The sequence below is a fragment of the Haliotis cracherodii genome, unplaced genomic scaffold (genome assembly GCF_022045235.1).
Source record: "Haliotis cracherodii isolate W230 unplaced genomic scaffold, xgHalCrac1.p SCAF_5, whole genome shotgun sequence".
Lineage (NCBI taxonomy): Eukaryota > Metazoa > Mollusca > Gastropoda > Lepetellida > Haliotidae > Haliotis > Haliotis cracherodii.
In genome coordinates this window covers 15,837,271-15,858,483 of record NW_027266308.1, presented here as the reverse complement: position 1 = coordinate 15,858,483, position 21,213 = coordinate 15,837,271, and the positions used below count along the sequence as shown (strand labels likewise).

Here is a 21,213-nt window from a genome sequence, read left to right as displayed (position 1 = left end):
TGCCATGTGGAGACATGGCAGAACACCACTACCACAGGCTAATTTGCATATCGCGTGACCGGACGTTTTTTTTCTTTTGTAAACAAACTGGCTTTATCAGAAATCAGAATAGAACGGACTAATGCAAGTATTTGGGGGCGCTTTACATATTGTTTTGCATTATTATATAGATATACTACTACAAGTGTGAGTTGCTTGACAATATGTATTTATACACCAAAGAGGTCGTATCGCTAGCCCTCCGTATTGCTTCGATGACAGCACGTGGAGCCGTACCACCAATGTAAACAAAGGATAACTACGCAAATGGAAACGATTTAGGATATTTTCTCAATGAAACTTAACCATTCTGTGACATAAAATCTTTAGATACGTAGACTTTTCAAAAGTGAAACAGATAAAAAACATATACAATATCTTGAATGGACTGTGTTAGATGTGACGAGTCGTCACATGGCGCTGACCTGTGGCAGATGAACTATGCTGGTCGCATGGAACTCTGGGTAGGAGAGTGTCTTCCACGATCTTCATTCTCCAAGTACCATTTAGAAAAGTTATGAACGTCGGAGCTTGCGACGACGTTCATACAATGTTTGGCCCTCTGAGAAGGTTCATACTCCAATGAACTCACAAAAAGTGAAAGTCAATTCTTATAAAAAAAATTATCACAATGTCTTACCTCAAAGAATGTAGGCCAAGATCTAAACACAATTTTATTTAGTACGTGTGACTTCATGTTTACACTGACAGCCATACAACAACCAGCTAGATCGCGGAGTAAAATAGTTCCCCAACAAGAGAGGTGACATGGGCGTATGGATGCCCAACTTGCTCTTCACAAACATCTTACGCAACACATGTGTTGAAATAATAACAGCATTAGGTGAGAAAGGTCTGTAAAGAACTACCTCAGTAAGTCAGTCACAATAAACGTGACGGGAGGATTTCCGAAGTTGTTAATGAACCTGTGGCGGTTACATGTGTTAGTCATCATTGATCAACTGACCGATTATTGAAAGGTGATTAAAGATGCGTCAAACAGACACCAAGGTAAATTCGTAGATTGCTGGAGACGGTCACTGTCAGCCTAAACACAGATCGAGTCGATACTGACGATAGTTTGGATGTTCATTTTTTCGTTTGTTCATTAGGATGGGCCGTAGCGAGGAAATTCGTGAACAATCGTGCAGTCAAGCTCTCTGACGTTTCTCAATGCATGCTGAAACGCTGAGACCAAGATTAAAGGTTCTAAATTATCAGAAATAATGCTTATGCATGTTTTCGTGCTAGGGAATTCCAAGGGGTTTCCCTGGGAATGTGGAAGTAGTCCGTCAGTGTTTACGTCATTTCAAGAACAAGGTCTCGTGAAAAACGTATACACTTATGAACGTCAATTTCGCGGTCATGTGACCGACCTCTCGTCCAATGGAAAAGCCGTATATCGTGTAAATTTCAAATTACAAAATTATTTGGGTTTGAACCAAAATGTATTTAGTATAGACGTAGGCCTTCGTAGCAGTAAACGTCGGGGGGTCCAGGTGTCAGGGTTATCTTTGCAGAAGACGTGCCGTGTGCATTGACAAACGCATCTCGACCGGACGAATATTTCAACACTGAAACACATTTATTCACAAAAATAAGAGTACATGATCTAATTTTGATTTAGATATAAATGCCCGTCGGCGTATCGAAGATGACAGTTATTGATAGTGAGATATGCAAAGTGGCTTATGTTTACACGAGTTACATAACGTCAAGGGAAATACGCATGTGCCTACACAGAATCAAGTCTATTGAACGTAAATTATTTTAATAATTGTAAAGCCCATTCTATTTCAAATCATGAAATCTACAAATGACATTCCATGTATCGCCAGGCATATTGATCAATATATCATATAATAGACAATAAGTCAAAACGTTACTCAACAATTGTATTCTGTAACAATCCATATCGGCCCGGAATTCTGATACGATCGGGTTAATTCACGATTTCTCGGAAACACGTCACGTGACGTTAACACGCGGCCAACACCGCATGCCTTACTTGTATCAGCAGGTGATTGACAGGACTTGACATGCGCCCGCCGTAATACATTTCATCATTACGTGCGTCCCGTGATACGCCCGTGACATGGCTGTCGGGTGTACAACTCTCATTTAACATTTTACACTGCTGCAGATTAGAAAATGCAGATTAGTAAAGATAGGCTCCAACCCTTTCCGGTATACATGCATATACAAGTTTGAAAATAGTTTTATGTCGTATCAGAAACCATATATCGGTATGTGGTCTCTGGTCATATCATTCTGTATAACTTGAATAAAGGATTTCAGTTACCATATTCAACGGTATAGCTAAATCTTTCCCTCACAACAAAATATGTTCAAATGTCTTCTCACATATTTAAACATTATCACATACCAAATTAAAAATACAGTCTAGGTTAGATGTTGAAACCCTGCAGATTTTCTGACGTAGTGACCAGTGTCTTTCCCGCATGACGAAACTCTTGGTCTTTTATTGCGTCGAGTGTTATAATGAACATATTAGCATTATAAAAATGTCCACATTTGTGTTGTACCATACGCACCTAAACACATAGGAAGGAGGGGCTGGACGTCTAGACAACAATCGGCCTTGGTTATCTGCCCAAACAGATTTCGTAGGGCGGAAAGAGCAAAAGAGTAATTAAAAGTATATGAATGGACCCCTAACAATCAGTGATGACACCACGTGTTGGTGAAATGGACAAAGTACGCATTAGGACATCATAAATCACAAAATATTAGACTTAATCGTTTTGACTCATTTCCTAATTCCCTCACATCCCTGTACATGTATATGACTTGCAGTCTTGTTAATGTTTACTTTGTTTGTTTGTTTGTTTGACAAATGTTGTTTAACGCCGCACTCAGCAATATTCTCTTGCTTATGTTTTTTAATCTACGGCTATATGTGGTTTTCCCTATCGTGGAAACATATAAGTATAATTTTTAACCATTTGTTGTCACGATTAATTCTATTGATAGCGGATGGGCTGGTATGTTGATAACACTGTGCTAAAAATACATACCTTTAGGATAACATTTTCAATGTCAGAAAGGAGACTTTTTCTATGTTGAAATATTTCTTACATCCCACAAACAAAAGCAGTTCCCAAACGTGAAATAAACTACTTTTCAACTAAGTATATCGATAAAACAACGTTTATAACAGTGGGTATGAACAAAGATCAACGCACGGTCAAGGGGCGTGGCCATAAACCGTCAGCTGGGGCCTGTTTTAGCGCTCCGACTAACGTTACTCCTATATTTTAACATGAACTTATAGTCGTAGAACTAAAGAATCTTTGTGGAACGAGGCTACACACATTATGACCATCCGATCCCCAGGTTGTCGGTCCAAAGAAACCTGATAGGACTTTTCAAGTCAAACAAATGCATAGAGTAAAGAAATTAAGAGTGTTGACCCACATTTATTCTGGTGTCGCTGTTAGTGTTTCCTGGAATAGGTACGCCTACAGCTGATTGTCTTTCAGACACCACTTGACACTAATTTATTTAAAAAATATGCGGTATTGATACCTATGACCATATCATGTATTCCCTCGGGCCAGAAATAACGTAAGTTACGATAACATGCTGAATGATTGGTATGTGTGGGATCTATTGTCTGACATGATTCTTCGTGTGAGGTTGTCAATACCCTGAATTTCGTGTATTATTATTATTATTATTATTATTATTATTATTATTATTATTATTATTATTATTATCATTATCATTATTATCATTATTATTTATTTATTTACAGAATAAAATAAAAAGTGCAGCAAAAAGGGTTTGGGTGATCCTGGCACAGTCAGGCTGGTTAGGCTCATCATCAGCTCAGGGTCCTTGCCCCTTCTCCCAGGAAGGCTGAGAAGTCGAACCGACCCACACCTTTTCGGAGAATGTGAAGACTCCCCTTGATATTAATCTTTATGTTTTCAATGGTGACAATTGTGTCCTGGTCATCGGTCAAGGAAGGACGGCACAGGTGCACACAAACCAAGGACCACACAGCCGGGATTAACCTTGGAGTCGAACCCACTCCCAGCGCGTCTCGGAGGTTAAGGGATCGAATCTACACCCAATATGATGCCTTTGACCACAGACTTATCCCAACCCTTAATGTTTCAGGTGAGAAAAGGAGTACCCTAATCAGTTCAAAATGTCTAAGATAAAATGTTTATATAGTCGGCGAGATAGCATCTATACAAGGAAGTTTAATGAAGACGAAATGCAAGTTCAGCTATCACGTTGCTTCCAGGTAATAGCTAATCATATAGTCACATTACCTTGGTTGTTTACACCTTACTTGCTTGGAGTTCAGAGATCAAGGCTATACGATCCTGTGTACAAGTGAGATCGCGCGTGCTCTTTGATTACAGGTGTCTGTATAGCTCAAACGCATTTAGATTGCAGTTTCGCTTGTGTGGGCAACCCAACCTTTGTATCGTCGATATCTTGTTTCGTTAAGCATGTGGGAGCGTGCGTTCTTATTCTTGTCCAGGATGTCGTTGAAAAATTTTGATAATGGATAATTGTGGTGTGAAACGCGTATAAATAAATAAATAAATAAATAAATAAATAAATAAATAAATGAATGAATGAATGAATGAATGAATGAATGAATGAATGAATGAATGAATAACACTACTACTGTAAGCCTCAATGCCGCATGTGCCTACTCCATGTACATGTATGTGTTGGTCCCTAATCATATGCGTCTCACGAGACAGTCCACATGGCCGTACAGACTATTAATGTCACAGTGTAAGGTCAGCCTCACAACTGGTCAGACTGCCGCCAGTTCATCTCTGTTAAAGGCTACGATGACAACGTTTTATTTGCCTGTTTTGATTGGTGTCATGTAAAAATGTTAATCTGATCAAATTCCGCTCGAATCACTTGTTAGTAGAGTATGCAATCTTGCAAGAACAAGAGCCCGTATGTTGCGTCTGTCTATCACAAAAAACATGCCATCAAGTGAGTGAGTGAACCCCTCCCCCAAATAAACACCCACAATAAACACCCCTCAAACAAAACCAAACCAAAGAAAAGAAACCAACATCAACGAAAACAAACCAAACCAATCCACCACCAAAAAAACCCACACAAATAAAACAAAAGACACACACATACACAAAATATTACACAATACACAATACACAGGTTTTTGAATACGTCTAACGTCCAACTTACATGACATGACGATTTCTCCACTTGTTTACATATGTTCCCCTCATTAATCTGAACAGAGACCATTCACCGGTATATGGTCTCTGATTCTGAACCATTCGAAATGAATAGATCAATGAAAACATGATAACATCTTCATTTTGGGAACGATGACCCTCGAAATTCTGAAATAGTCATGTCAATATCAAAGGGTGAATGTATCATACAGAAGGCGAAGTATTAATCAAAGCTGTGTTGTTGTTTGTTGATCTGAATTGAGAACATGTCAGATTTCTCACTTGCCATTTAGTGCACCTCATTAATCTGTCTTGTTCTTGTAGTCATAGAGTGCATCAGCAGAACGGGGGGGGATAAATCAATGGTCGTGCATCTTCCGGGGTGTGTCAGTGGGAGGATGTAGGAAGGAATCATTAACGTTCAAACACCTTGTCACGTGGAACACCTTTCAACAATAACAAACTCCGCCGAGAAGTATAGCCACAGGAGGTGTCGTGGGCTTTCATTAACGCTCATATTACGCATTTCAAGATTTAATATGCACTCTAATACGTAAATAGTACAGTTTGCAATGTATTATTTCCCCATGTTATGCACATTGTCACAATGTGTTCTGCAGATCGTGGATCGAATTCCAGATTAACCTTGGTTTGTGGATGTCATCAGGGGAACTAGTCTAAGACCGGCAGCACTCGGGCCTTCCTTCCACAAGCTGACACACTGTGACATAACTGAAACTCACGCACTACATTGCGGCAAAATCAGAAGAAGTATAAGAGGTCGGTCCATTTATAATGAAACACCCTACCGTGGTAGTTTCAAGTGATAGTGTTGTGTTTAACACTATCCGCAGTAAAGATGTAGTTAATCCTGCATAGACGTTCAAACCCATCGGATAGGGTTTCCGGAATATCAGGGTTTTCATAGATATGTATTTTATGGCGCTGACACAGATATGAATATTTTAGAAACAAGCAATACGAGTGATGCTATAGATAATACAACAGTCGGGATGTCTCGCCTTCCGGATATTGTATTGTTTAAATTATTATATATCCAGTGGCGATATCGTTCCTTTAAAAATCGTCCGGATGACCAAATGTCCGTATTACGAATCATGAGTATTGAGTTCTAATATGAAAATCAAAGAATACATTGTCATCCTGTTGTACATATTGTATACTGCAATGTTCTATTTGTACTCATGCACCTCGGATAGTTAAGTTTATAAGTTAAGTTATTAAATAAACTTGATTAAAAAGTTGTCTACATACACATATAAAGTTCGGGGTTTCCGTACTAACGAGGTGTCACTGTAAAACCAAAGGGATATTACTATGCACCCGTAACATCAATTATCCGGACATGTATGCTAATCCGGATAATTTCTCTGGAAATAGTTATCACGCATGAACTGGGTTTTTCTGTATAATTCTCCGTTTGTGAAGGGTACTAACTTGAAAAATCCAACAACGTTACATACAGCACAACATATATATTACTACACATATGGTGCTTCAACTTGCAAACATGCATATCATTGTGTTTCAATTTTATGTTGCTTGCCCACATTCGATATATGGACAAAATTAACACGATATAAACATGCTAAGTTTTTAAGGGGTAAGCGAACTTTACGCTTGAGTGAAAATCTCAAGTAGAGGGGTAACTATCTTGTAAATCATAATGACCTTGAGGAACCAACAGGAGTAATAGCCTTGAGGTGGCCAGGTACAGGGGAAGGGTGAGGGAGGTCGGGGGTAGGGGGGGGGGGGGGGGTGGTGGTGGTGGTGGTGGTTGGGGGGGGGGGGGGGGGTCAAACAATACATGTATACGCTACCATGGTTCGCACCAATACGTGAGGTTGTAGTGGTTAGGGGAAAGGACACCTTGACAGGCCCCATTACTCACACAACCGCAAATGTAGTGCTTATTCACGAAGAAGCGTAGTGTGAAAGATGAAGATGAGCGGATGAGTTTTGATGGATGCGTCGTCAAGTTTAATAGGTTTATCATACGTAATATCAATGGCTTGAATAGTGATGTGGAGAGCCGTGTTTTTCTTATCGCCTGTCTCTGTCACAAAATAACACCTGTATACTCAGGGTCATTTAGTCTAAAAAGAGCTTTTTTGGAGGAAACGTACTGGTGGTGCGTATTGTATGAAGAAGTTCCTTGCGTGCAGATCCATAACGATATGCTTTATATCGATGTATATTTTGGTATATTTTTTTAATATGTATACAAATAGACTTTGAGGGCCGGCGGCTATTAGTTATGTTTAGAAACAATTTAAGAAATCTTTTCAGCGTTGAAAATGTTTGGAACTGGGATGTCTAAGGTCAAGGTTTGAAATGACCGCGCAATCAGTGCACAGTTTGTACATGTTACTTACGACATATGATACGAAGGACATAGTAACGATAATAATAATAATAATAATAATAATAATAATAATAATAATAATAATAATAATAATAATAATAAAGAAAAAAAGCAACCCTGCAGAGTCCTTCGCTTGGATGAAGTCGGCTGGCCTGAAAGTGAAACAAAAGGCGTCCTGTTTGCTGCTCAGGACCAGTCAATTCCTACTCGAAACCGCCAATGTGTGATTTTGCATCAAAATGTAAACCTGAAATGTAGATTATGCAATGGATGTAATGAGAATGTCCAACACATTGTCAGTGGACGCGCAACTTTGGCACAAACGCAGTATCTATAGCGATATGATGGGGTGTCTCGACCATTGTATTACCGCCTTCGCCATGCGTGTGGTTTTGTTACAGAATATGAAGTGGAAAATAGAAAATGATAAATACAAAAAACTGGAATAGGCCCGTATACAGCCTCAGACCTCTCCAGGCCAACAAACCTGATCTTGTCCTTTTTGATAAATCCGATGAACACATTTATATCGTTGAATTTGGGTGCGACTAGGCAGCGCTTCCTGGGAGAAGTCCCATTCGCTGTCTGGACTGCGTGGAGAGGGGACAAGGGCCCTGAGTTGATGATGACCAGCCTGACTGTGCCAGGATCACCCAAATCCTCTTTGCTGCATTTATATATTTTAATCTGTACATAATAACAATAATATACGCGACGGAGAGTATGCATTCCAGTCCAAATATCAGTGTACATTCAACCTGCATTCTCAGCTCCCTGGGGAGTATTCGACCATAAGCTACGTGTTAGAAAGGTCAATATCTTGACGAAAGTATGCACTGTGGCAAACATATCTTCCCACGGGTAACAACTACATTTTGAACCACAGATATGTACATTTTCCCTTGATAACATTCTGGGTGACAGGTAAACATATGCTTATGCATATTGTAGTAACAATTCTAAAGGAGTACACAAACAGTCAGTTAACATTCTCGAGAACGTTAACGTTACCGTTGCTAGCTTATGTATTACCGGATGCTGAATAGCAACAGACTCTTGTGACTGATTGGTGTTTGAAGCCGTACAAGGCTCGGTAAGGGTAATGGCAAACAAGCGGAAGTCAAAGATATTTCTGTATTTTACCTTTCCTTTCATAACAAATGGTTTCATGGACTGTGTTCGAAAACATGAGAAGTTTCTGCTAGATGTCTCTTAAACGTATTAACCTTCCTTGTTCGATATGTGTCTATGCGTTATAACCTTTAATACCTGACATTCAGCAATTGAACGCCCCAAGTCGCACGCACATTATATGTACAGACTTGCTAATCGTCGAACTACTACACTAATAATTGGGTCTTTCCTGTTGTAACCTATCCAGTTAGTTTCTCTCTCAGTAGACATATTGCCCACCCGATTCTCATCATAATTGCATCTTCAGACAGCCATACAAACACGCTTTCTGGATAAATAGAACAGGTAAAGGTTAATGTTATTCTTCACATGTGAAATCACCTTTCCCTGTTGGCATACCCAGTTGCTGCGTAAAGGTGATGCTAGTGACCTATGTGACATACTTATACGCTGATCTATGTGACATACTTATACGCTGATCTATGTCTGGAACGAATGTGTATGTTCTCGTCTTGTGCTGCAGACACGTGAACCAGTTAACTCGAGAACTGTTGATATTTCATAAGATTCAACTCACACGACAATTAGCAAGACAGTACTATTCTAGTCACATGACGATCCATCACAGTTCTATTCATAGATCAAATCACATGGCCAGTCGCAAGATGAGGCACGTTGCACACTATACATGGCCCATGTGAAATAGACCACGTGCGCGTGGTCGAAGCCGGCAATGTGATAAGACTGTCGTCGCGCAATGTCAGCTATTGACAAGAGCGTCAAGGTGTAGATTTCATATGAAATGAGTAATAGTCGTTAACTAGAGTCGGTAATTACAACGAAAATGTTTTTTCCATCGTTACTTAAATCCAACGAGCAAGAAAGAAACGAAAAGGTTATCTAAGTGGATGTAGACGCTAATGTCTTAAAATCACCGAACAAAAAATGAAAAGGCTTTACTATTTATGACTTTTGCATTAAAGGAATGATGAGGCATTATTATTTTTACTTTTTGTGAACATTTAGTGGAAATGTAAGTTTGTGATCTTCGTTTCACGTCTACATTGACAACAGGAATACAGACTGCATCTGTATAATTTTTTCTGGATAAATAAGACACACCCCTTTGTGCATGTCACGCTGAATGATCTAACCATTGTGGAATATCTATGTATGTGAGTACATTTCAAATTTGTGTAAAAATGAAAGCACTGTAAACCAATTTGCTTCTTCACTGGAATAAAGATTTGTGAGCATCATATGAAGTAGCGCACTTTGAAGGGTTGCATTTTGTCGACATATTTCAGAATTATTGATTAACGCGTGAATTAAGAGGTAGCCCTTGTTTTGAATTGTAAGATATGTAATCTTTGATTTGACACAACTAAATTTAATTTGAAAAGTGAGTGTTTTTTTACAATGCATTTTAAGATACCTCTCACTACAGATACCTCAGGGTTATGTCTCCATTTTACAGTGACATAATAAAAGTAGGTATTGATGATGAGGCTGCCGAGAACACCTGGCATCATTGGTAATCACCTTTAGGCGGTAAATATCGTTGTACATGCCATGCTCTCTTGGCGTTTTTAACTTTTATTATGAACTCTTTGGGCCGTTTTAAATCGTTGTGTTTCCTCCACAGTATTGTTCGGAACGTGATAAATATTTATCTGATCTTTTATTGTCATCTATTAGTACAATTAACTATTATTAATAAACTTGTGAACCTATTTCCACGTTTTCATTATCAGTTTATTCTTATTTAATGACACCCCTGATCACAGCTCCGTTACACAGGTCAGGACTCATTCCTTATTATACGCTCACCATTTCGCGCACACCTGGTGTGATCACTATTTGATTGGTTGGTTTGTTGTTTACCGCCGCACTCGGCAACATTCCAGCTATATGACGGCGGTCTGTAAATAATCAAGTCTGGACCAGTGATTGACATCGTGAGCATCTATCCACGCAATTGGGATACGATGACATGCATCAACCATGTCAGCGAGCCTGACCACCCGATCCCGTTAGTCGCCTCTTACGTCAAGCGCCGCCGCCTTTTACGGCAAGAATGGGTTCCTGAAGACCTGTTCTATACTGGATCTTCACGGGTCGGAGATTTTGGATCAAGGGTCGTATGACCCTCTTTTAAATCGTCATAGAAAGATCAACCTCGTGTGTACCTCAAAAGTTGTGAAATGTACACACTAAAGGCTGGGGCTGCTGAATACTGCTCGACACAAAGGGGAAGTTGACACAGTATCCCTACAGCACTTGGTACTTGTACAGACATAGCATATCATTGTATCAAATGTACATAACCAGGGTAGTGGTCTGGGCTTCACAACTGGACTGACTACCGAACTGTACATGTAACAACTATTTTATGATACTGTGCACATCCCACCTTACACAAATATAATATATTAATGTGTGTTGACATTGTTAGACATTTGGAAATGTTTGTTTTTCATGCAATATACTTGAGAAACAATAGCGTTAGTGTACAGCCCAAAGACTGTATGCGGGCTGAACAGTAACTGTATGTGGGCTGTACAGTAACTGTATGTGGGCTGCACAGTAACTGTATGTGGGCTGTACAGTAACTGTATGTGGGCTGAACAGTAACTGTATGTGGGCTGAACAGTAACTGTATGTGGACTGCACAGTAACTGTATGTGGGCTGCACAGTAACTGTATGTGGGCTGTACAGTAACTGTATGTGGGCTGTACAGTAACTATATGTGGGCTGCACAGTAACTGTATGTGGGCTGTACAGTAACTGTATGTGGGCTGCACAGTAACTGTATGTGGGCTGTACAGTAACTGTATGTGGGCTGTACAGTAACTATATGTGGGCTGTACAGTAACTGTATGTGGGCTGCACAGTAACTGTATGTGGGCTGCACAGTAACTGTATGTGGGCTGCACAGTAACTATATGTGGGCTGCACAGTAACTGTATGTGGGCTGCACAGTAACTGTATGTGGGCTGCACAGTAACTATATGTGGGCTGCACAGTAACTGTATGTGGGCTGCACAGTAACTGTATGGGGCGATGGTCTGCATCCATGCTGAAATAAAAATGAGTACGGATATAAAACGTGTTCATCAAGTTTTGCAAAACGACATCCAAGCACGGGTCTCCATAGGCTCCTCAACAACACTGCGTAACGCATAATTAATGTTAAGATTTATCAATATTTGATTAATTTCAACTACAGAACAAAGAGCCACGCGTGACCTCTTGTTCACAATGAACGACCACTGTCATTACCTGCTGAGCTGGTTCGACGCATATACGCGTGTGACCTCTACGAGTGCATGTAATAGTTATAGCCGGAGGGGTCGTGTACTAACCCACCTTCTGCTCGCTGTGGGACGGGAGGGTGTATGTATAGACGAATCATGACTTAACAACTCTAAATGCTATTACAAAACAGAATATATACAATTTGTACAGGAAACGATATCGAGGACGAAGTCCACTTGTTCGACAGCTGCTCATTTTATCTTTTTTATCTTCTACACGTATTATGGAAAGATGAATACAGTCAAGTCTCGTTCAACCGACAGTCGGCTTTATCCGACACTAATGATGGGAACCGATAAATCATGAAGTTTATTGAAGTAAAAAATAATGTCAATATAGACAAAGAAAATAAATAACAAATTGGATATTGTAGAAATATGAAGTTAAATATCCATTGAAGATATAATGCTCAGAATAATCAATGTTTGTGTAGGTATGCAAACAAAGGGATATTTTAATGGACTGCAAACATATATCAGGTGGCTGAGGTTTTTGTCACGAGTAAAGTTAATTAAACAGCAATGTAACCAAGGGATAAAGCATTACACTAATCCCTTCCCGAATCCCGTGAAGATGTTGTTTTGGCATTTAACATCAACACCTAATCAGCGTGAACATCCAAAGGAAGAAATACTTATCAAGGGGGTTAATTAAAACACTATCCTCCGGCTAATTAAGTTGAAAAAACACGTGACAATTAGCAATCTTTCGACTCCTATTAACTGGCGTTATATCAGTCAATCCAGAAGGTGCTAAGATTAAGGATAATCCCTTCCGTAGGGGATGGAGGACACGAGGTACAAAGTGAACATAGAGGGGATTTATTCATACTCGCATTCCGAGTTGTGCTAATATTAGAAAGAACAAAATATACTGAGTAAATGATTTTTGTAAAGAGAAATTAATTGATTAAAGTTACAAAGTCAACTTGCATGTGTACCTAAGCTGATCAAACGCAAATTCCCTGGGAGTTTACCCTAATATTTCTTCATGTTAAAATGTATCATATTCTTATCTCCAGGGTGGTCATTAACAGTTTTAATGACTGTTCTTCTTAGGAAACGTTGGAGAGAGCATAAATGGTTGTTGTTTTGTCAAACAAATAAAACTATCTTTCTACCAGTTCTAATTAATTTGCATTGCATCTGTTTCCCTACAGCCGATAACAGCTTTAGTGTGTTACTTCAAGTATTACTATCGTATGTCATTCCAAATGTTAATATCGTGTGTTATTTCTATTATTATGGTGTGTCATTTGATTGTTATCGCGCGTTGTTTCAAATGTTATTAGTGTATATATCATTTCAAATGTTATTAGTGTGCATGTCATTTCAAATGTTATTAGTGTGTATGTCATTTCTAATGATATCATTGTGTGTGATATTTCAAAGCTTATCATTGTGTTTGTCATAGAACTTCGTCATTATTCAATCTGTAGGAAAATATACCTTTCGACAAAATATATGTGAATGATCATATGAATCTCGGAATGTAAGAAGGATGATGATCATGACGAGACAAGATACATTGATATCAATAGGGCCCTTACTTTTAGACAGTATTTAGGGGGACTGAGAAGACACCACGTCTAACCAACATACGTTGCTTCGTATTCCGTTTTCATTGGTATGTGTGTGATTCAGAACAGAACTAGCTAGAACGTTTGTGCTCTCAGGGCCGATATACTGGGTATATGAGGTACAAATACTGGTACATGACAAATACAAATTCAATGATATTGACATCCTCTAATTAACCGCTGACACCTAAGGAGGTCATTAAAAAAAACCAACCTGACAACATACAAAGGGTGTACCCCGTTCGGATAGATTTACCTGTAGCATACAGAGTAAGAAAACACGAAACCGGGGCGACAAATTTAGCGACACTCACTAATACTTGCATAGGTAACTGACAATTAATGATTGTATTTTCGTATTGCACAAGAGACAACAAATGCAGTCTGTCTTCCGTGAAACGATTTGTCTGATCACTACAACAAATCAAATTCACCACAGCGAGGGAGATTATCTGTGTTTTACGTTCAGTTGATTTACCTATAATTAATGTTACGTATTCTGTTGTGGTTACTTAGTACACTACATGTACGTCTGTAGGTTCTGATCTCAAGTGCCTTTGTTGACGTACTTTTAAGGAATGTAATAGTTAGGCGGTTTTCCGTATTCATTCAATTTCCCGTTTGCATTTTTTGTATATATTTACACTGTTGCGCTTTGAACAATGACGCACTTAAATTCGATCCACCACGGTGTAAACTGCCACTCACACGACCTCCAAGTTCACCATAATGTATAGGGGTGAGAAATTATCCAGTGAGAAGAGGTTGAAGTTTTGAATAAATAAGTACATTCACCTTCCGTGTTGTAACATTCTTACGAGGCACAAGCAGCGAATGAGATCAACTCGCTCCGTTTGCCACACGAAGTTATAAAACTTGCACCGACTTACCTAAATCGGACCACAATGACACACGAAAAGGGTCATGTGACTTTTCCGGCTTGTGACTACGGTCCGTAACTCCTGGTTTTTGATTGGCTGACGCTCGCTATATACCTGGGTCACCACCATTTGACGACAACACAACTTAAGGTACTTCGTAGTGTCCCGTTGTAAGATAAAACTGAGTTAAAATGAAATCAGACAACTGTAAACTATCGGAAAGTAGGACTATCCACTGTGCGCTACTAGGCGACGGTCTTATTGGGAAGACAACGCTCTTCAGGACGTACATAAGTAAAAGGTTTAGAAAGGATTACGTGGCTACGATGTTGGACAAGTATACAGGTGAGAAGTGTTACAACGCTATCTGTGTTAACCACTGCGCTATTTGTGTATGTGAGTAATGTCTATATGTGTGAGTGTTACATACATATATACACCTCTTCGTGTGAAATGTATAGTGTGTGTGTGTGTGTGTGTGTGTGTGTGTGTGTGAGAGTGTTACATGCATGTGCACACCTCGCCGTATGCATGCCTTGCATGTACACACATGCGGAATATTTGTGCCTGTGTGTATTACATAAATACACAAACACATGTAAGTGTGTAATGGTCCTACATAGATAATATTTGCTTATATTTATACCATCAGCACCTTTTTAAAACTTATTGTCATTGATTTATGAGAAGTTAAATTACAAAGTGCTTACTATGGGTAGTTTGGTGTCATATGTACGCAAATTACGTTGAAAATGTCTATGATAGAGCGAGGGGCATTTATTATTCATTATGAGTGAGTATGGTTTTACGCCGCTTTAAGCAATATTCCAGCAAAACACTGCGGAGGACACCAGGAACTGGCTTTACACATTGTACCCATGAGGAGAATCGAACCCGGGTATTCTGCGTGACGAGCAAACGCTTTAACCACTAGGCTACCCCATCGTACCTTATTCATTATGAACAAGAGAAAATACACGCATTCGCATCATCTCATATTTTCACAATTAACATATTTAACTAAAACCAATGAATCATATTTTGCAATGACATTACCATTTAACGTGTTCATTCAGTTCTGGTTGTGGTTATTTGTTTTGTTGAAGAAAATATGTCCGGCTATTAAAAACCAGAAACATGAACGTAACACGAGGACCCAGCTTTGTTACCACAGAATCATGTCAAATATCCCACCACAAACTCCCTTGTGTGCCAAAACATATTTGTCCGCCTTGAAATCATATTCAGTGCAGAATCGTAAATATGCTTTTTGCAAGTAAACGCGGAAGTAAGACGAGGATTTCCTTTTGACCCATTCGCTACTATTTGCTTTGTCGTATTTTGACCTGTTTTAAGACTACCGGCTTAAGAAACAGGGATTAATAGAATGAACGGTGATACCGCTTTCCCAGGGTTATCGCTATATGCCATGTTTGCAGGTTATGTCTTTTCGCCCATGTTACATTAATACAACCCCGAGTCAAAAGGATAAGGGCGTTCAAAGAATATCCAAATCCGTATGTATGTCATTCGGAGTTTTATTTAAACCACAGCATACCCGTGAGGGTGGAGTCTATTTGACGAGGATCCGTCTTTATAATAGATGTCTATTTATACATTATTTAGTTGAAATAACATCCCCGCTCTCTAGGAAAATTGGAGATGGGTTTCAAAAGGGATGCTGATAATTACTATATGGATATAAATAGCATCTTATCCTGTGTGAATTCAAAGTCTTGAAATATGATACTTAATGGATTCAGGTCAGTGATTTTACGAACAAGAGCGATAGCATTGGCACAAAGAAGGGCGTATAACTGAATTGCATATACCTCAGATGAACATGGCCGCTTTTGAGTGTTTTGAGACGTAAGCGGGCGAAACGGTTTTAGAGATCTTCCCCAACAAAAACCATGTCATTTTAGATATGGACACATCGTAATATATTGAACATATAAACTATGCGCAATTTGATCTGTTGTCTATAGGATCAAATGGCAATGCCCTATTATTTGGGTAAGAAATTATAATGCAAGTTTATAATAATGCAGCTTATCTGCATTTTTACACATCGGAAGTAATTCAACGTCAACATATAGGGTTTTAGTTTCAACATAGTCAGTACACGCGCAATGGTGTCGCTGGATTGGCTCGCCCAGATTCATCATCATCATCATCATCATCAACATCATCATCTATTTCCCCCAAAAAGACCTCCCGCGGGGGTACAGGAGAAAAAGTTTATTCTCCATTAACTGCAGCTGATTGTCTGGTCAAAACTTGATCGTTTACAGTCCGCTTTTGTATGCCAATTGTGTGAGTGGCGGCTGCTGCCGTTAGAGCAGTCAGTGATCCATTCCTATAATTTTCTTCACTATTTCGCCTTTCACGCCCAATGTCGACAGATAACCGAGACTGATTATTCTCTAGCGTTGCCATTTAGTGAGTGAGTGAGTGAGTATGGTTTTACGCCGCTTTTAGCAATATTCCAGCAATATCACGGCGAGGGACACCAGAAATGGGCTTCACACATTGTACCCATGTCGGGAATCGAACCGGGTCTTCGCCGTGACGAGCAAACGCTTTTAACCACTAGGCTACCCGACCGCCCCCGTTGCCATTTATATTCAGTATAGCAATTCTATAGTAAGTTAATCTTAGTATTACGATACATGGGCTATAAACACGCAGGACAAAAAACTACTGATGACACACATTTCCTATCTTGACAACTATCAATTAACTGTACGGCTGTGACATGTTTTTACTATGTCCTTATGTTGTCTATTTCAATTGCAGTGCGCATGGCAGTTGGCGGAAAGGAATTCATGGTGAATATCTTCGATACACCTGGACAGGTAGATACGCTTTCAGATTAATAATTTGAAACATATTTCAAATTTACCCCTTAAATAACAGTAATGAAACATGTGAAATACGAAATAGCATAGTCATCGACAAAACATTAATGGATCCGGATGTATCTCTCTGTCGCTGATTGGGATCAAGCGTGGGGTCAGGGTCAGGGTCAGGGTCAGGATATAGGACCTATTGCTAGATTACCCAATGCATTTTCATAAGGGATTCGAACCAATTTGATTTACATATAAAACCTCTGCCCATTTAATATGAAAACAACACATGATATGTCTTTTGATGGTTATCTTGAAAAATGATTGATGGGTTGTTAATTTCCGAATGATAATGTCAATTGCAATCAGCTTGTCGATCGTTATCATCTGACGGTCTATGTGACGTGGTTGGCCCCCGCCCCGTGGTCATCTCATGACTCTCATACTTTGACCCGCCCAAGTAGAGGTCGGAATAGAGAAGGGTGTGTGACGCGCATATCAGAGCATTGTATTGCACTTGTATCAAGGGCTAATATTTGGACTTGCTGATAACAGAGCTTTGTGGGTAGTGAGAGGGCTGTAATTGTGTCGAAACAAATACATTGTCGCAGGAAATGCTTGAAAAACATAATTATGCTTCAGACTGTTGAAAAAAAGAGAAACCAAAAAAATACATTCTGACAAGGTTAGTGTATCCTCCCTCCGAATATAAAACGGTTCGAGGGAAAGTATTTCATGTTTTGTCAAAAGTCCGTTCACTGACCATTTACTTTTCTTCCAGGATGACTTTGTACACGAGCGAGTCATCACCTACAAAGAGAGCGAGGTGTTCGTGCTGTGCTTCTCGACATGCGACAGGGAGTCTTTCTTGAGGGTACAGGATCTTCTCCTCCCAGAGATCAAAGAATTCACACACAGAAAGGTTCCAATAATCCTAGTAGGAACTCAGACAGATCTCAGGAAGGGAACGAGGGAAAGCGATATCACAACGAGAGAAGGCGCGAAGTTGGCTAAAGAGATAGGCGCTGACTGCTATTTGGAATGTTCCGCGAAGAAACAGCAGGGCCTTAAGGAAGTGTTTGATCATGTCGTCATTTCCGCCTTGAAGGACCGGAAGAGGAAGGGCAACATCTTGCGCAGACTCTTCAAGAAATGACTCTGATCCTACCAGGATCGGGATGAATCGAATCTCAATCTCGCGAGAACGTGTGTTCACATGAGATGTCTGTCTCGTTACCCAAATACGAGAATCGTCTGCCATTCCTCATCGGAAGTTACTGTCCGTAAAAATCATGTTTTTTGCAACAAGATGTCATCACGGACATGACTCATCCCTTAGACGAGACATCTGTCTGAAGCCGGACACCTCACCGCCTGAGGCGATGTCAACACTAACCCGGCCACGCTGCGTGGACCTCACCAAGACATTCCATGCAATGAGTCTATTAAAGTTAATTCATTACGCCATGACTCCGATCAGTGACGGGTTGATATGAAGGCGGACAGTTGTGTGAAGGACACGCTTATTAACCATGTGGCCCCTCAAGCGAAATCCCCGATGCCATCTTGTTAACCTTACACAGTGCTTACGTCACCTAGGTTGTTGACCAATGTACCTGCCAATCTGTGAACTTTTTCCTCATATCTTGTGTTTACCATTTCGCTATTTCGACGGTAAACATTTGATGCGTGAACAGTAAGATGTTGCCGTTATTATAATGCATCTAGCATTGAATTACGAGCATTTGACCTTGTCGATTTTTTCATATTATACTTTCCACCAAAAACGTAGTCACATGTTTGCCTACTCACAAAACATGAAAAAGAACTAATTCTACAATTGACTGAAACCGTTATTTAATTATACGCATTTGACTTCGTTAATTTTATAATTTTTCATTTTCATATTCTATTTTTCACCAACAACTGAGTCACGTGTTTGTCTACACACAAACAAGGAACACGAAATAATTCTATAATTTACTGATGCCGTCATCACAAGAACTTTAAAATAAATCTGTGATCACCATTGGTTCAGCCTGTGACCGTATTATAAGTAGATGTTTAATCTTTAATCTGCAAATCACCTTCCTAAATTGGTAATCCCAATCGGAGGAATGTTTGGGTCACTACATCAAAGCCAGAGGGTTCACCAGGTAATACGACTTAAACAATAAACTGGTAATTACATGTAAGCTTAATCACACGCGCGTTCTTTTTATAACTATCTTGGTACACATGTACTTAGACTAACATCTAGTCTCTGAAATGAACATATTTTTCCGAAAAAAACAGGCGTTAAATTATTGTAATGAAATATAATAAAAAGGAGCCCAGGGTCTTTTTAAAAACTGCATTAATCTAGACTTGCCAAATATTATAGACTTGCGTCTGCTGTATTGGAGATATTTGTTTCAGGGTCTTTATGACAGACTAACATGTACTGAACACGATGACTCTTATGATCTCCAAATGTTGTGAACTTAAACAACAAGAAGTCACATGAGGCTTCACTGATCTTTAACACTGGATAACGTACTTTCATGAAATTACATGTATATTGATTGAAATACGTAACCTGTTTAGTTCATAGATCACCAGTACTTTGATTGTTACCCAGGGACAATGTATTCAGTTGAGTGTTTCGTATCATTACAACAGGTGCAATATATATTTTATACTATTTACATTTGGCCGCTGGTCGGCACAACAGTGGAACAAAATATCCGAAAAATAAAAGATTTGCTCGTAGTTTTGTTTTTTTGGTCAGTGTATTTCACTGTTTAGTGTGTACATATTTGGTGGGAGAGTGGTGTTGTTCGGCCATGCAGCAACATGGATGTGTGCGTGAGCGCGTCTGTGTGTGTGCGCGCGCGCGTGTTTGCGTGCGTGCGTGCGTGTGTGTGTGTGTGTGTGTGTGTGTGTGTGTGTGTGTGTGTGTGTGCGTGTTTGTGTGTGTTTGGGGGGTGGGGTGGGGGTGGGGGGTGGGGGGGGGCTTTTGTACTTTTTATAGTGCCAGTTTCATAGTGCTAGCGCAATGAGATACCATGCCATTATGGATGTCAGGAAGGGTACACGTGGTTCGTGGCTCGTCCACAATGGACAAGACTGAGTTCGACCCCAGGAAACCTTGGTTCATAAATAGTATCATTCGCAGTATGAAATAAATATATTCCTCAAATTGATTTCCAATCCACGTATAATCTTTGGAAGCAAGGGTATTTTAATGTAAAGATAGCATCAGAGTCAAGTTCTTAATCCCAATGTAAATATGATCAAAATAACAATTTACGTCAAATTAATTTTTTCAGCATTATTTGTCAGTGTCTCATTATTTGGCTCTCTCGGGAAACATTGATAAGTATATCTACGTCAACGCTACTTCACTTGTGTTAACGAGACACTTTATATTCACATTTGGTACACACCTGGGGGAGTGCGCGTTGACCTTGACTGCTGAGCTGAAGCAAGTGCAGTCAGAGGTTCAGTTAGACTAGTGTTGCTGAATCAGCGATGCTATTCTGTTTATACAGACAAACCATTAGGGAACTGACAAGAGTGCAACACAACAATATCAAACCGTCATCTCAAGTCAGACAGTACATCAGCTGCCCCATAATTATAAAAGCCACACAGCGCTTTCCATAATTATAAAAAAATCTGCTAAAACTATGAGTCCATCCTACGATTCCAACTAGATCATGGGGAGGTGTCAATGAAAAATACTATTAAATAGTGTACCAGATGTTCGTGGAAACGTGAGCGTATCCTGCCGCACAGAAATCTCCTCCACATCGTCGCCTGAGAACCATAATGTCC

General features: G+C 39.6%; 1 protein-coding gene across 1 annotated transcript; it reads left to right on the top strand.

Annotated features, from left to right (window-relative positions):
* The first annotated feature begins 14,689 nt into the window (after window positions 1–14,689).
* LOC139442697 (rho-related GTP-binding protein RhoQ-like) lies at window positions 14,690–20,183 on the top strand. Its single transcript, XM_071223576.1, has 3 exons — window positions 14,690–14,887; window positions 17,342–17,400; window positions 18,176–20,183. Exons 1-3 carry the CDS (start codon window positions 14,734–14,736, stop codon window positions 18,548–18,550), a joined length of 588 nt encoding a protein of 195 aa, XP_071079677.1. The 5' UTR covers window positions 14,690–14,733; the 3' UTR covers window positions 18,551–20,183.
* The last annotated feature ends 1,030 nt before the right edge of the window (window positions 20,184–21,213 follow it).